This window comes from Mya arenaria, chromosome 10 (genome assembly GCF_026914265.1).
Source record: "Mya arenaria isolate MELC-2E11 chromosome 10, ASM2691426v1".
In the NCBI taxonomy this organism is placed as follows: domain Eukaryota; kingdom Metazoa; phylum Mollusca; class Bivalvia; order Myida; family Myidae; genus Mya; species Mya arenaria.
The window spans coordinates 30,809,547-30,826,936 of record NC_069131.1 but is presented as its reverse complement, the minus strand read 5'-3'; the positions used below and the strand labels follow the sequence as shown (position 1 = coordinate 30,826,936).

Here is a 17,390-nt window from a genome sequence, read left to right as displayed (position 1 = left end):
ACTCTGCCATATATAACTGGCATTTCAATGAAGCATATAACCACTCTGCCATATATAACTGGCATTTTAATGAAAATATACACACTCTGCCATTTATAAATTGCATTTCAATGAAGCATATTAACACTCTACAACATTAGAAACAATTTGCAGTCGAAAGATGCAGATGCTGGATTTAAAATATTTATACTAAACGAAATTTCACACAAATTATTATACACTTGTAGCTGTTCTTTAGGAAAGAGAGTTAACATTTAAGCTACGTCAAAAACACACTTCACAACCACACCACTATATATTCAGTATGTTATATGAAGGAATGCACGCGAATACATCCATGATATACATGTATATATTATTCTTAAGCAAATAAGAAAAAATGCATATAATGAATAAATCTTAAAATATAATGAACAACGTCAACTTTTTTTATAACAACTTTATGTGTGAATACTCCCAAATTTATGCATTATGCCTTAACAATAAAAACCGGTATATAACTAATGTTTGTGTTATGTACCTTTATAAGAAATAGAGAATATTGGGTTCATTTTGATTGATAAAAGAACACGTGAACATTTTATAAGGTATTTCTAAAATCAAATATTTTTTTCATAAATAGCATTTCTTTGTTATATTAAATGCATTGTTCAAAGACATATTTGTTCAAGTCGTTTATTTTAAACACCAGTTCTTAAAATCCCTGGCATGATATTGTTAGGTTTTAAACTATATTTTGACATTAAAATAATGGTATAAATGTCAGTTAATTTTTAAAGCAAGATAATTGGCAAGCACTTTAGGTTTCCAAAACGATATTTGGCATTAAACATTAAACCTTAAAAATAGTTCGCGTTTCAATTTTATCTACATATTCTGAAATATGCTTACTTTTAGCGTGAATGGGTCTTTCAAATTGTAAGTATCACATATATGTTTTTTCAATGCATGTTCTTCGTTTACAAATGCATGACATGTATTCATACATATATACATTGCAACACAAAGGTTATGGATATCGATTCGGAGAACATTTAAGACAATTAATATTTAAACATTCAATATTTCAAAACTTTTTGTGTTTGTGTCTTGAATAAAACATACTGTCGTTTATATTATTTAACAATATATAGCTATTCAAATCGATATAGGAAATAGGAAATGTTAAAGGTAGCAAAACATGGCAAAACAAACAAACAACACAATACCAACACAATACCAACAAAAATACTCACTTAAGAAGGAAATCTATATTAACTTAAGAAGTCCTTAATGAGTAATATTTCAACTGAAATTCTAGGAGTTCTCACGATGTCTACTTACAAAAGCGAAATAGTAGAGACAATCGGATAACTATTAAAAAGAAAACAAACAACAGAAGAAAACACTATTTTACTGCAAACGCTTAAGCTTTTCAAAAAAAAAAGTTATCATATTATGATTTTCATTATTTTTGTGCAAGTATAAAACAAGCGTCTCTAAACTGGCCTATGTCTATGCTTTAACCAGTTTATAAATCAACTACGAAGACAAACCAAAAAGCCTAATTTAACTATGATCATGTTCAGTATATACTACACATTAAATACTTTTTACAAGGACATGTAAGTGAATGTATTATTTAATGATGAATGCAACTCTTATTGATACTTTATTTTGGAAAAAAGTCTCGCCTTGACTAACACTCGACCCGCAGTTCATTAAAGTAATACAGTTGTCTTGCTAACGATACAACAAAAAGCTACATTTAACTATGTTAGGCTAAATTATTTTTCACAGGTAGCTAGTTGTACATAAAGTCATCTTGTCAGTCTTGGCTGACAAAACTGGAAACGAATACATGTATTGTTATTTGTACTGTAACAAAATGTGTATTTGAGTTTTCAAGATTTAATTCGATTTCTGACGCTAACTTCCTTTATATCCCATGGTAAGTGTAAGCTCTTCCACAAGATGAACTTGTTCATATACACGAGCATCAAACATAAGAGACTCTAAACGAGACAAAAAGTACTTCAAAGCAACAGTGAAGAGCATTCATGGCATTAGTTAAGTCATTCCTAATCTTCGTCATCCATGTGTTCCTGTTGGAGATGATCTGTAGCTCTGTTGCCATTTATCCCGTCTGAAGACGAAATGAAAAAGAATAAGAAATATAATTTCCTACGTTTGAGTAAAAGGAATTAGAAGGAAATTAATTTCCCTTGTTTATAATGTAATAACCGCCAGGTGGCGATTGATAAGCACGAGGAATTCGTGCGAATATGAATGTAAAGGCATTCAGCTTTGGGGAACCGATCCGTTCACATCGATTCAATTGATTGTTAAATTTGAGGTCGTACCGGGCAGTATGCAGCAGTCCGTGTTTACTGAATAGGCCGTAAAAAGCATGGTTTAAATCCTCGTGCAGAGGGTAAGTCGTATTGAAAATATGTTTGTTGGATTTATATGATATTACGAATTACATGTATGATCATAATTATTCAATATACGTAGTATCAAGGTGAAAAATTCAGAAATGATGAGTTTATTCAGTTCATATGTACTGTGTTACTAGTGAGAAAATGTCCTTGTTTTTAAAAGCATCGATAAATTTGTTCTAGAGAAAATATTTCCGCTATTTTCATATTTAGTGCTTCGAGTTTTACTTATAAAGAGTGTTTTGCGTTGACATATTATTAAAGAATATTTAGGTGACATTTTATTTCTGTTTTGCGAGCTACGCGTTGGAGAAAGATGCAAAACAAAGAAGTCGGGGCTACAGGATTTAGCGGTTCAACCACGTGGGTGTGAACGCATGAGCTGGTCAAGCTGGTCATCTCGTGACAACTTTTTTGGGTTGATGTCATCGCCTGTTCACGTGCCACGCTTCCGGTGTATTTCCCTCGACTGTTGGGGTTTTCTGTTATAATATCACCAGACAGCGTCACCCATAGTTGTGGCCATACAGGCAACATAAAAGATAAGTATTATAAATAAAATTCAATCAGCTCTGAATTGAAAGAGAAAGATTTTAAGCAATGCTGTTAAATCTGCAAAGCATTACAAATTATGATAATTATGGCAGAGCCATTGGCTTTAAGTTCAATGATGAGGCGTATGGAGCGTTATGGAGTCTGTCCGTGTGTATGTCAGTAAAATGTGTTCGATATAAAAGGAATTCATATACTTATTATTCAATATTCAGTTTGTAAATGGTGTGATACTACCGACATATTCAAGTACTTACTGTGTATAAAAGTGTATATACATTAATTTTCACAATATTTCAAATTCGGTAGGAAAGGCATTTCTATGTTATACGCAAGGATTATCAAAAGTAGTAAGTTTTTAAATAAAACTGCTCGCAAAATGTCATGAAAGATTGCATGGGCTAATTTGGTATGTTCAGATTGATATTTTTTCGTAAAACAATTACATTGTTTACAAAAAGAGTTTTTGGTTTTGAAAGATATTTAATAGTATGGAGAACACATGTATGATGAATGGGGTACTTTGTCTGGAGTGGCTGATTATCATGATACAGGTACTTGTTAATATGCAAATATTGTTATAAACTTATAAAAACCGGCATTGCTGATTCATGGAAGCATCATCAGAGATGTTTTGTTATAGTACACGGTGACATCACCAGTAATAGTTTATATGTAATTATTGTTATAAAGTTTTTAACAAACGATATTGAAGAGTCATTACGGAATCGTCAAAAAGCTGATTCGTTTTAGAACACGGTGGTAATACCAGATATAGTATATACATGTAAATATTGTTTTAAATGTGTAAAATCAACACTTATGATTCATGGAGGAATCGAAAGAGCTGAATTGTTATAGTACACGGTGGTTTTACCAGTAATAGTTTGTATGTAAATATCGTTATAAAGTTATAAAAGCAACATTGATGATTCAACATTGATGATTTAACGACAGAATGGCCGGATGTGAAACATATGAAGTTATAATAAGCGGCATCGCTGATTCATGGCGGAATCGCCAGTGATGAATCATTTTAGTACACGGTGGAATCACCAGTACTAGTTAATATAAAGATACTGTTATGAAGTTATTTAAAACGGCAACCCTGATTCATGGCGGAATCGCCAGAGATGAATCATTTCAGTACACGGTGGAATCACCAGTACTAGTTAATATATAGATACTGTTATGAAGTTATTTAAAACGGCAACCCTGATTCATGGCGGAATCGCCAGTAATGAATCATTTTAGTACACGGTGGAATCACCAGTACTAGTTAATATAAAGATACTGTTATGAAGTTATTTAAAACGGCAACCCTGATTCATGGCGGAATCGCCAGAGATGAATCATATTAGTACACGGTGGAATCACCAGTACTAGTTAATATATAGATACTGTTATGAAGTTATTTAAAACGGCATCCACTGATTCATGGCGGGATCGTCAGAAATGAATGATTATAGTACACGGTGGTTTCACCAGTACTAGTTTATATGTAAATATTGATGATTTATATGAATGTAATAATTCTCCAGGATATAGCTATTAGTATCTTCAAAGTTTGTATGAAAAATTCAATCTCGCTTGAGTTAGAATGGATACCGAGATCCCAAAATGAAAGGGCAGATTTCTTATCTAGAATAGTGATTATTATGATTGGGGTATCTCGTTTGAAATTTTGGACATAGTTATTCAGAGGTTTGGCATATAAGATGTAGACTGGTTTGCATCAGAACACAATGCTAAATTGACAGTATTTTTCTGTAGGTCTTCAACAGGGACGGATGCCTTTTTTAGAGTCATACGCAAACTAAAAAAAAAATTGATCGAGCAAAGGGAGTTTTGGTAGTTCTTTATTGGAAGTCAGCTATGTTTTGGCCATTTTTGTGTCCAAATGGGATATTCATATCAAATATTGTTGATTGATTTTAAGGGAGAATATTCTGTAGATGAAAACTAATATGGATTTTATTACCTCCCTTTGCATAAATGTACAAAAGCGGCTTCGCTGAGCTAAGGCGGCTTCGCCTTGAGAGACATTCATAGGCGGCTTCACCAGAAATGAATGAATTGTAGTACACGTTGGCTTCACCAGTACAGTTATTATATGTTGAAACATATTGTTATAGCATCAGTCATAAGCCATGATTGTTAACTGAACTAATTTATATGAATACGTTATAAATGATGGTTTTGCAGAAACATTTTCGTGTAAACGTCTATTTTTGCAGATGCATAAGGATGGCATTTTACCAAATGGTTTACCAGAAGGCTTGGCGGGCAAGGTGGATCTTCTCCCGGAACTGCTAAAGAAGTGGATGGCAAAAAGTATTATTCTCGAACGAAAGTTATTCATTCAGTTGGAAAAGTAGGAATCAATTTACGGTTTAGGGAGAAGGGATATTTTGCCTGCTAAAGTTTTTACTATTACAATATATTCATTTTCATTAGGTTGAAGTGCCTCAAGTGTTTTGCGACTTTCGCTCTTGCAACTGTATTGGTTTAAGTACAGTGTTCATGAATGATATGTATTTGGTATTAATCTATATAGTAAGCCCATAAGAGACAGTTCGATAATTAACATAGCTAGAACTCATTCCAGCTTGTGTCAATTTCAACTGTTGAAAAAGGATTCAATTGATTTGAAATGAAGGATGATTTTATCCGAAATGTATACTGACTATACATGATATGCTGTTTATTGATATATTATACGGATATATGAGATGAAATTATTCGGACAAATTGCTCCTGACATTGACGATATTAAAAGCAGTGAACATTGATTAAGACCTGCTGGAGAAACAAGTGTGTTCAACAATGGAGTTAAGGACAGAATGTCAAAAACATGGTGTTAATTAAGTGAATCTATTAAACAAAGACACGTGTAAAGGTTTCTTTATTGTTTGAAATCGGTATTTAGTTTGTAAACGGAAGATTAAATTTCCATGTCAATTATGAGTATATTTGGAAAAGATCATGATATTAAGAATATTTGGTTATTTATATCTTCATACCCGTTCTTTGAACTTCATCGGTTTCCCAAGTGCTTCACTCACTGTGACTTCCAAAATAATACCATTGAAAAGTATTGATTTTGTTGTTTTCTATAGGAGGTTATAGAATGGTATTCAGGGAAATATAATTTCCTACGTTTGAGTAAAAGGAATTAGAAGGAAATTAATTTCCCTTGTTTATAATGTAATAACCGCCAGGTGGCGATTGATAAGCACGAGGAATTCGTGCGAATATGAATGTAAAGGCATTCAGCTTTGGGGAACCGATCCGTTCACATCGATTCAATTGATTGTTAAATTTTACAAGAAAATGTTTATTGTGAAAGGTTTTCAGTTACTATGCAATTTCATCATATGAATGATAAATACGTTTTTCATTTTTCTTCAAAGAACATAATTATGTAATGTACATTTGTATGAATTGATAAAATACGTATATATGAATCATAAAATTATATGTTTTTCTATACATCTTTGTTAAGGAGCTTATGGGTGATGAGGCCCGACATCTAGTGGTACGAGACAAATCCTGTAAATCTGGATGACAAACGGGCAGAGGTTTCTGAGTTTTCCCCAGAAGGAGGGTTTTATCTCAGTTTTTCCTCGGCCAGTCGACCACGTCTGTAAGCTCCATTTTTGTCAAGCATGTTGTTAATAAGACATACTTTGCTCATGTTGCAAGTTCATGCTGTATGTGTTAATCGGTTTCCCAAGTGCTTCACTCACTGTGATTTCCAAAATAATACCATTGAAAAGTATTGATTTTGTTGTTTTCTATAGGAGGTTATAGAATGGTATTCAGGGAATATGGTATTGTCTTTATATATATGTAAAACACGTAATCAATGACATTATTTGAAAATATAGCATGCTTCACAACCATTCCAGTTCGACTTCAATATTGTTTTATCATAATTAAAATGCAAAAACGATTAATATAGCCAATCTTGGTGGACAAGGGTTTTGGGATTTTCACCCGAAAACTCATATTGAGAAGAGAATAAGACAAGAAGCAATTTGGCAATCAAAATAATTGCTCTCAAGGAAACCACATTTTTAAGTTAATTAAGTTAACTCCAAACCTAAAAAAAATGTTTCCAACCAATCTGACGATAAATTTGGTGTATAATTACGATAACTTTATTGCAGCTATTTAAATAATTATAAAAAAACCATATGTATGAAGCATAATTGATATTGCCAATACTTTGGTTCTGTTGTTATACATTTTAAGTGATAACAAAAATAAAGAAAAATCATTATTACCATTACCATTATCACCATCATTACTTTCTCGACGCTCTCTTAGGAAGTAGCGAATTATACCTGGAACGTAATGATGTAGAGAATATCAATGTAACAAGTATGCTTAACGATTGTATTAAAAAAATAAAATCAAAACTGTTAGGTCCAACGCTGACTCATCTACAGTCAATTGTATTAAACTGGTTCAGCTTTTGTTTGTTATTGAAAACTTTTAATGAATTTTATCTAATAATATCTTCTAACCAATCAAATCGCTTTTATGAGTCAACTAGCCAAGGATGATCTTTGGACAACTGATAAGATTACTATACAATTAGCTGCAGCACCCAAAACCAGCAAGTTTTTATGCTTGCAACTAGAATTTATAAAAGCAAACTATTTTCTACTACAAAATACAAGTTTTGTACGTGTAAAACATGTCTGTTAAAGATAGAGATATGACAGTACATTTGTTAGTAGAAATATAAACATTAAATGCATACTCTATTTACGTGTTTATTTCATCATTCAAGGTACATATATAATATTCTTTGCTTACTTCGACGTTTCCAAATTGCCATGGCGCTTGCTGCCATTGAAACAAGCATGCCCATGATAATAAGTGTAACTAAAGGATTATAAGGGTGCTGGGTCTCTAAATCGTTAGAAGAATCGCCCTTTCCGCCTGTTATGAAATATAAAGAAATCAAATGTAAAATGTTTGTATTATTTTCATCCAACAAAATTTCAATTATTACTGAGACATTCCACGTTTGCATTTAGACAATTTTAACAATAAGGTATGTGCCTTCCCTTCTTCAACATTACGTAATATTCTAACAATATTTACAATATTAACTATATAACTGTGTTTAAAGTTACTGATATTAACATTAATAACTTACAGTAAAAAAGCAACATTTGATTCATTTATTAAAAAAAATACAAGTACCACGCATGCATGAGCAATTAGAACGAATTAAAAATATTACCTTGGATGTATATCAAAGCCATTGCAGAGGTCATGCAATGAACTTGGTTGTCGTTAACAAAAACATGGTTGAGGCCCCCAGTACTAGACTCCACTTCAACACTCATTCGCCCAGAAGATAGTAGATGATGACTTATACTTAGTTCGCAGGAACCATTTCTAAACGATGCATTGTACCAAGTATTATTTATATAATTTAACTCTGCATTTCCATGCAGCGGTGTACAATCAGCAACGTTCGTATTATTCACATTGACATAAGTTATATGTCCATCAGTCGATTTCCAGGTTATCACGATATCCTCTGTAATGGTGTCGGGATAATCTGAAATAATATGTTTGTCCTATACATTGTTAAGCGCACGTATTTAGAAGAACGTAACGTTTAATAATAGAATATCAACGTGACATTGATATCTGTCTATTCATCTTAATTTGCGACACACTAACTTATAGCTTATTTTCAACCTATTTGTACTGCTAAATGAAACAAAAGTGTGTTGATACCTTGAGAAACACAATACTTTACATCTACTATCAGAAATAACATAAAATGACACGTAATCACACGGTAGGCTTTTGCAAAACAGGACAGTCACAGCGACGTTGTAAAGAGAAAATGTGCTTTGTCGTTTATACTTAGTCACCCACTCAGTATTATGTATGATCGTATAGGGCTTATAATGAAACACCCAGTTTAATGGCATTTCAGTTTTAATTACCGTGTCGAGGCGGTAGTGTCATCATTTATCGGTTAAGGTATTTCGATATGTATATTTGTACGTATGTTTGTACGTGATTATGTGGTGTTTGTACACGTTCAGTTTCCTTTGGGCCCTAGCAATGTGCCTCTAAGCCTCTTGAATGTATGACAAATTGGTTGTGCGTATATGGACATTATGTGATTCTCATAATTAAGAATGCTATCACGTGAATGCGGACTTGTTTTGAAAAGTGTGGAACAAAGATAGTAAGTTATATTGTTTGAGTTCAATCACGTTAACAACATTTTAAAAATATGTTTTAAAATCGGGAATATCTCATTGTACATAGAGTTTCTGTTTTAAGTGAAAAAAAAACAACAACCGAAAAACAACAACAAAACAAACGTCTTATTTTAAAAAACCTTTTATACATAAAAATAAACATTTTGTCAAAACACATTTTCAAGCTATGAAAGGTCGATACATTGTCAGTAACGATTCCAAAACAAATACTCAGATTGTAATAACTGAATGACAAACAAACTTCAGTAGATGAAATTAAAAAACATTAAAAAGCGCCATATTGAGCAAATGGTTACTTACGGAAAGAACAACTTTTTCTCGCAAGTTGGCAACCAATGTTCTCTGTATGATTGTCGAGGCAGATACAGACATATCCCTCTTTAGTATTGGTTGGTATGCACACACTGGAATTTTCGCAAGCGTTCTCCGAACAGGCATTGTAGTTTACTATTCCAACTATATCCTGGGCCTCCGTTCCCATGTCTACAAGTCGATTGTTTAGCCTGAACTCACTGACAATGCCTAAATAAAAAGTAAAGTTATTCTTCTGATTAATGCTATAGTCAAAATAGTGCAGAAATAGAAAAAACAGCATTTACAAACTATAAGTTAAATAACTTTACATTATTTGCATTTCATATTAGACAAAACTATTCATAGAAACATCTTAAAATAATTTAGTCATTTACCTTCAAATCCTTTCGATTTGTCCATAGTGGTGAGATATAAGGACGCGCCTATGTACACCCTACCACCAATACCCTGATAAAGGTCTTTAGGCAGAGGAATTACTTCCGGTTGATACTGGTCCAACCCCATAGTAGCTGTTAATAGAAACAACGAATCAACGGAAACTACCTAAATGACGAAGCTCAACATCAGACCAAAAAGCTAACTGTTGTAGCGCTGATTTAATATGCAATCTCATACCAAGAAGCAGGTGATGTAGCTTAACCTTGATATGCAACCTCAGACCAAGTTGTTAAATGTGGTAGCTCTAGCCCAACCTTTATATGCAACCTTAAGCCAAGAAGGTGACTACTGTAGTTCAATCTCACACCAAGTAGTCAATTGATGTAGCTCAAACTCAAACTAAAAGGTCAAGAGTTCTAGCTCAATCTTAGACCAAGAAGTAAAATGTTGAAACGCAACCTTGCAACGTCAGATTAACTAGCCAAGAGTTGTAGCTCAACCTTGTTATTCAAACTCAGACTAAGTAGATGAGTGTATACAAACTCTTAGTTGATTGCTTCCAACCCATTATAGATTTAACATTTGTCGAGACGACATAGTTATATCTCACTGCTAGGCTCTGTTTTAGTATTGTCTCCATTTGAGCTTTCTTTTGAGGAGATTATATTTGACCGAGTTTAGCGAGCCAATTATACTAAAAGATTTGCTACACTGTGTGATACATGAATAAATGATACGGATATTGTTAACTTGTGTTGTTAATAAAATAAATACATGTAGCGTTGATGGAATAATTACGATACTTCTGTTGAATAACACCATTAATTCACTCTAGTGCAAATACAACTAAAATAAGTTACTTTTGCACGAGTTTTAGGATTGTATGACTTGTGATTTTAAAATAGTAGTATTAAAATTGAGTTTAACATTTTCATTCCTTTAATTTGAAAATCTTATCACACCTTATGTTCATGTCGAATACTATAAGGTCAGTTGAACATCCGGCATTAAAGTACACTCATTTTAGGTGTATTGTATCACGCTATATTAAACAGTGCATGTTTGTGTATGAGTTTTGTATGAGATATCTTTGTAATTTTAAAAATATTTCAAAATAGATGTTATTTTTTCGTAAATCAATTTCCGAAATACGCCCTCAAGCACTCACGCACATTCACACATTCAGACATTCATACATTCATACATGCATACATACATACATACATACATACATACATACATGCATGCATGCATGCACGCACGCACGCACGCACGCACGCACGCACGCACGCACGCACGCACGCACACACGCACACACGCACGCACGCATACATACATACATACATACATACATACATACATACAGAACATTTATAAAATGAACATTACAGGCTGAATGACATATACTGTAGCGGCATGTTTTAACGATGCCCATTTTAAGAGGAAAAACACAATCTAACCTTCACTTCTATCGAAACTGAAATAGATCGTATGCGATTCGTCCACGGTCAGTAGTTGCTTCCCTTTGATCATAGTAAAAGCAGATCCTTTGTACAAACGCAGCATTGCATATCCCCCTTCCAGTGCGAACGTAGCACTTGGTCTTTCATCAGTAGCGTTGGCAATGTATAAAACCAAACCTAAATTAAACAGATTATTAACACGAATAGGTAAATGTAACATAAAGTATTTCCGTTTTCCTACTACGGTTTTATAAATTTCACAGGTAGTGATTTTTTTTTGTTCACACAAATTGCTTTAAACATTAACAAAAACAAGTTTAAGCAAACAGAGATTGACATGCTTACCATCTGTTGAAAATGGCTTGAAAGACAACTGAATCATCAGGCTTTGCGTTTTCTCTAGCGGAAAACTTATGTAGGACAAACGATCTTTTTGAAAAAGCGGTGTAAGAAAGGTAACCTCCAAATTGACCGAAGCTTGTTTAGTTTCTTTGCAAATATAAGACCCCGCATCTGCCCAGGTAACAGTTCCATTTTCAACCGTTGAATTTGTTCTTGGAGAAGACCTGGAATAATAAGTCAAGTCGAAATTGCCTTAACATTTCGCCTGCAATTATTCTTATTCAATGAAACACACCATAGGAGTATGGCATTGTCAAGTATAAATCGTCTGAACAAAAAAAATCCTTAACAATACAACGAATCGCGCTAAATAATAGTATATTATGAGCCTGTTACCGTTCCTATATATATATAAAGTTAACTGATAAAAGTTTTCCCTCAGTGTTCAGTCAGATTTTAAAACTTACCGTAAATTAAGTATTTCATTGATGTCGCATTCAATAGAAGCACGCATTCCTACAGCAGCCGTTTGATCAATGTGTCCTTAAATAAATATTCGGCCGTCATTTAAAAGTCTATTTGCATGTGATGTATTTTATTAAATATACTGACACAAAAGCGAATGGTTATTTTAATGGCCTACGAATGATCGATCTTAAATGTTTAGATATTGCAATACTTGTATAAACAGTAATGCTAATACTTTATACAGTATATCACTTAAGTATTAAATTTACTCTGACCTGCACAACTGAGACCTGGTAGGGAAAACATGGTCAAAAGTAAAACTAGTTGTTTAAGCGGTAGCTGTGAACACTTCCACGCACCGAACAGCTTTTTTAAACGTTGCTTTTCTTCGCCGGAATTTCTTCCGTGTCTGTCGATGCTCTGGCCTTTAAGTGTGGTTGCGACTGGGGAAGCGTTCAAACAAAGTGTTTCTTGTCGAAGCGTTTCACCGTTGAAACTGGTGGAGACACTGTCACAAACACACTCATACTTTGACTGATCTGATATGGCTGTGTTGGAGTCATCTCCCTTCGGTGACATTGCATGCTGTGTTTGTTCTAACATTTCGGTGTTATTCTCCTTTGGGGTGTTTTTGAATTTGACTTCAACATGTAACAGCCTGGCCTCAAGGATTTTCAATGATTTATTGACCATCTTCAATGATTTAGTGACCATCTAAATAGTTAAGAATTGACTTTTTAAATTTAACGTATGAACTTTAGAAATACTATCTTTAACAACGATTGGTGAATCTTTTTGGAATGTGGACGTTAGTACATTTTGAGTGAAAGCGTTTTTAACTTCAAGCGAAATGAAATTAAAGTGGTAACGTGTTCTATATAATACAATGTTTTTTACAGGAAAATTGCTTACCTGGTTAACTTTGTTAAACGAAAGCAGTAGCTGCTGTGGCAATTTGTCGATGCTATCTCTCATATGATAGTGAAATGCCTTTGCACTTTCCCCTCCACACTGACTCTATTTGATAGACAAACATACCATGTGTTCAAAGTCATGTTGTCAAGTCATTTAGTCTTGACGGACTCTCAACTATATTGTGGTCTCAGGTATTGACTTCGCCAATACAATATGAGCAGTCTGTTCTCATTTCACCTTCTAATATTGGCCAAACATACAGAGTAAATGTATTCGCTTTATTCCCGGTCGCCACATTCTTTAACATATAATGGCGTATTTATGTATTTTATATAATGTATTTGGCAAAAGTGTCATCATTGTGTTGTCATTCTTTTTAAATATTTGAAACATGAAACGCATGGGAAATCATTTCCTCATTTTCTTGTCAGTCATAATGTGTCTTTCCTCACGTAAATGTGTTTAGAATTTCAAGTGCAATATCTTAAATACGATCATAACCAATCAAAGGAATATACCTTGAGAAATTCTAAGCTCGTCCCTGAATCATTGTTTTCTATTGCTCCTTCCATCTTCTCGTCTCTCTCTGGCTCGTGTAATCTCTGAACTGCAAATCATACACCAAATTACATGTAACAGCAAGTCGTTTTTTGTTATTGAAATTGTTTCATAAATTTTTTCATCTTCTTAAATTTTCTTAAAATTAAAGAAACAGGTAAATATATTAACACTTGTCACACTCAAAAACATCAAATGAACAGTGAACGTTTTATTTCAGTTCCATTCGATAAAAAAGAGAAAATAATTTGAATGCAAGCAAATAAAAAAATGTAACAGTGTGAGCGATTACTATATTACAGTTGAACGTGTTCAAAAAAGAAACCTCAACATCCAGCTTGTTTTGCGTTGGACACAACGTCATAATTGCGAGGATGATGATAAATTGATGGCTGAGTTTAGCGATATGGTTGAAAAAGCTGACTTGAAGAAGTACATTTGGCTGGTCATAGACAAAAATGCAACTGTAAAATGCATGAGAGGTGAATAGGTGGCGAAAACATGCCATACACTCTTCATAACTACCGTGAGATCTCCGGCTAAATTGGTCACTGATAAGGATATATGTTTTGTTAAACATATTTTGAAACACATTATTGGTCACTGCATTCCTATCACCTAAACAATATCTAGAATTTAAGACGTTGCAATGTTTTTTTGTAATTTTTTTTTGCGTAAAAGTGTAATATTAAATGCATGATATTTTGTATATTTTTTTCACGCTGGCCTTTCATTTATATGAAAACAGTTTAAAGACTAAATGACAAAAGCAAAACAATTTGTTTAACCACAGGTAGTCGGCGTTTTACAATTTAAACCATATTAGGTAACAACAGTATCTCTTGGGGGTCCACAGCATGACTGATAGAAGCACATATAACTGAGCGTACTGTTATCTGCTTAACAATACAGGAACACAATCTAAAATCTTTATGGACTGACTTGATGAGTATTTAAACTAGCCAAACACTTTTCAAGATATGCAAAGTCTAATATAATCAAAGAATTCTGTAGTTCTATAGTGTATTGTTTATCAGTGGATTTAGCCTGAGTGTAATTATCTTTCACTTGGGCAATAATATGACGTTAGAAAATGAATAAAACGTTTTCAAAATAATGAAAAAAGCGATACATTTTGGAACAATACAGGAAATATTTTCGTAACCAGAATGAAAAGTTAAAATTTGTGATGCATCTCATTGGTTTAAATAACGATTCGTAGGAGTATTCGTAGCTAATGTCAATATGTACATTCTTTCTTTATTTCTTGTTTCTATCGGATGATTTGGACCTTATTTTGTGAACACAGCTAGGGTTGATAAATATTTATATGAAAAGCTACACAAACAAGCTTAGACGTAGTAAATGCATAGACAACCGAACTCCTTATTCAAAATGAGTGAATTGTTAAATTCCTTTAGCTTGAACCTGATGTGTTTATATTATGATATACATTTAATAAAATGTTAAAACTTAACATTCAGCCATCTGGCTTAGTACAATAAAACCCACCTTAAAAACCGGAGACATGGTATGAATTGAGGAGAGGTTACGAATATATACTTTTTTGCAAACAGCGTTAACTTTACCAATGTTCTCACTTTGACAGACTAGTTCTTTAACATTGTCGTTTATAACTTGCCAAACGTTACAATGGTATGTAAACGCTAATAAGAAAATAAGAATAATGTTTTCCGGCAATATATATATATATATATATATATATATATATATATATATATATATATATATATATATATATATATATATATATATATATATATATATATATATATATATATATATATATATATATAAATTAACATTCCCTGCCACAGATAAACCCAGATAAAGTCAGCCCATATTTAGGTCAGGCCTGAACTTCCCATAGTTAATACACCGTTCCTGACCCAATTCAGTGTATACATCCCGGTTTATATTTATCTGAATTTAGGTATTGATGTTAACACAAAAACACTAATAAACCCTTGACATTGCCTAAATATTTAGATAAATCCTTTATAAAAAAATCCAGAAAAAATACATGCCTGCGTTTAAGTCGTTCAATGTTATATAGCAATGCTGTTTATGCAAAATTCATAATTTTTATCATCAACATTTGTACATGATATCGAATATTTAAGAATGAATAAAACAAGTGAATAACAAAAAGATTATGATAACCATCCCACCGAATAGCTGAACATTTAAAGACAAGTAAAATAATTAAATGAATGTCAAGTTATTACTATCCATAAAGCACTGAACATTAGTCCAGTGGGTTAAGTCGGGTTAAAATTCAAAATCTTTACTTAATATTTTACCTATATTTAAGGGGAAGTTTCGCTTTATTTCAATCACAGTCAGTTCAAGATGTACAAACCATACATTACAAGACAAGTCATTTAATGTCATTAAATCAATATTGTTTTTCATTGATGTACAATTTCTAACGCCCCGTAGCGCGTTTAACAAAACCACATACTTCAATAAGATAACATCTTTGTCCATTTTATAAATGAATCAATTCACTGAATGCGTAAATTAACATAACAGTAATTTTAACATATAAATAATGAAAACCTTATCAAATGTAAAGAACAAAAAAACCCCACAAACTTGTAAATCCTATCCAAGTTTTAAATTGAATTTGTCTTACCTTCAGATGAAAGAATGTATCAACAAGTTGTCGGTAATATAGTAGTTAACAGAACTACAAATCAGTTCTCCAGCCAAGAATTATTTTAACGCGACTGGAAAAGAAAAACTGTGCAATATTGCGTGAAGTAGACGCATTTATGTCTGTCCCACAACCGGATCAAGGTGTGTGTAGGGGGGGGGGGTGCACCCGACGCCCCCCACTAGTCCAAATTAACTTTTTATTCCAATTAAAAAAAAAATATATAATAAAATACGCCCCAAAATGCACGATTTCGGGCTAGCAGTTTTTACATTATCTCTGGGGAGTACCCCCAACACTTTAAACAAAATAAATTCCGGTTTTGAGGAATGGGTGCAAAAGGTCATCACCATACTTTATGCCCCCTCTAACTTCGAATCCTGAAACCGCCCCTGTGAATACTAATCAGTAATTATCTAGTCTATATTTAGAAAGGGGAAAATCCAGCGGTATTCCAAGCTGTTTTAAAAACAAGCAATACGTCATTATACTCATTATTGACAAAATGTTAAGATGATATTTGCAAATTATTTTAATATAAACATAAAGATCAAGTAATGTTATGCATGTATCCAATTATGCTTTGTGTTATTCTTGCGATGATAAATAAACGGTAACAACCGAATTCACGGTTTTAACATTAATAACAAATACTACTCTAATACATTCATTTTCAAATTTATACACGTGAGAACTATTTAAACTACCTTTAAATACCTCGGACTAACATTGGTTTCACATGGTTTTCAGTGAAAGGGATGCATCTGAGTATCACAAAAAACATGACCAATGTACTTTGCAGAGCACTTATTCCAGGAAGATGCTTAACATTGTTCTTGCAAAGTGTTATCCAGGAAAAAATCGTTTTTTTTTTAATTTTCTGTCTAAGACAGATTAAAGTTAACATAAAATAAAGATCATATAGGCTCAAGTTAGAATTTAGCGGCATTTCCGTCTGATTTTGGGCATGCTTATTGCCAAATCGTCAAAATACTGAACTATAAGATGCATATTCATAAATTGAGATGATAGT

General features: G+C 32.9%; 1 protein-coding gene across 3 annotated transcripts; it reads right to left on the bottom strand.

The window, feature by feature from the left end:
* Positions 1-574: 574 nt before the first annotated feature.
* On the bottom strand, positions 575-16,431 carry LOC128205104 (uncharacterized). Of its 3 annotated transcripts, none has more exons than XM_052906528.1 (13): positions 16,337-16,431; positions 13,638-13,726; positions 13,117-13,221; positions 12,480-12,918; positions 12,204-12,279; positions 11,740-11,960; positions 11,392-11,571; positions 9,928-10,062; positions 9,539-9,760; positions 8,233-8,556; positions 7,800-7,925; positions 7,262-7,321; positions 575-2,125 (listed from the first exon to the last, which is right to left on the bottom strand). In XM_052906528.1, exons 2-13 carry the CDS (start codon positions 13,689-13,691, stop codon positions 2,061-2,063), a joined length of 2,007 nt encoding a protein of 668 aa, XP_052762488.1. In that variant the 5' UTR covers positions 13,692-13,726; positions 16,337-16,431; the 3' UTR covers positions 575-2,060. The 3 variants fall into 3 exon arrangements, with proteins under 3 accessions (XP_052762488.1, XP_052762491.1, XP_052762489.1); XM_052906531.1 differs by having other exon boundaries at positions 7,268-7,321; XM_052906529.1 differs by lacking the exon at positions 16,337-16,431 and adding an exon at positions 16,261-16,324.
* Between the last annotated feature and the right edge of the window lie 959 nt (positions 16,432-17,390).

Coding starts and splice junctions, on each gene's coding strand:
- LOC128205104 (XM_052906528.1), bottom strand. CDS start 13,691: ATGGAAGGAGCAATAGAAAACAATGATTCAGGGACGAGCTTAGAATTT. Junction 13,222..13,637: donor CGAGCTTAGAATTTCTCAAG/GTATATTCCTTT, acceptor TCTATCAAATAG/AGTCAGTGTGGAGGGGAAAG. Junction 10,063..11,391: donor CAGTTTCGATAGAAGTGAAG/GTTAGATTGTGT, acceptor TTCTATTAACAG/CTACTATGGGGTTGGACCAG.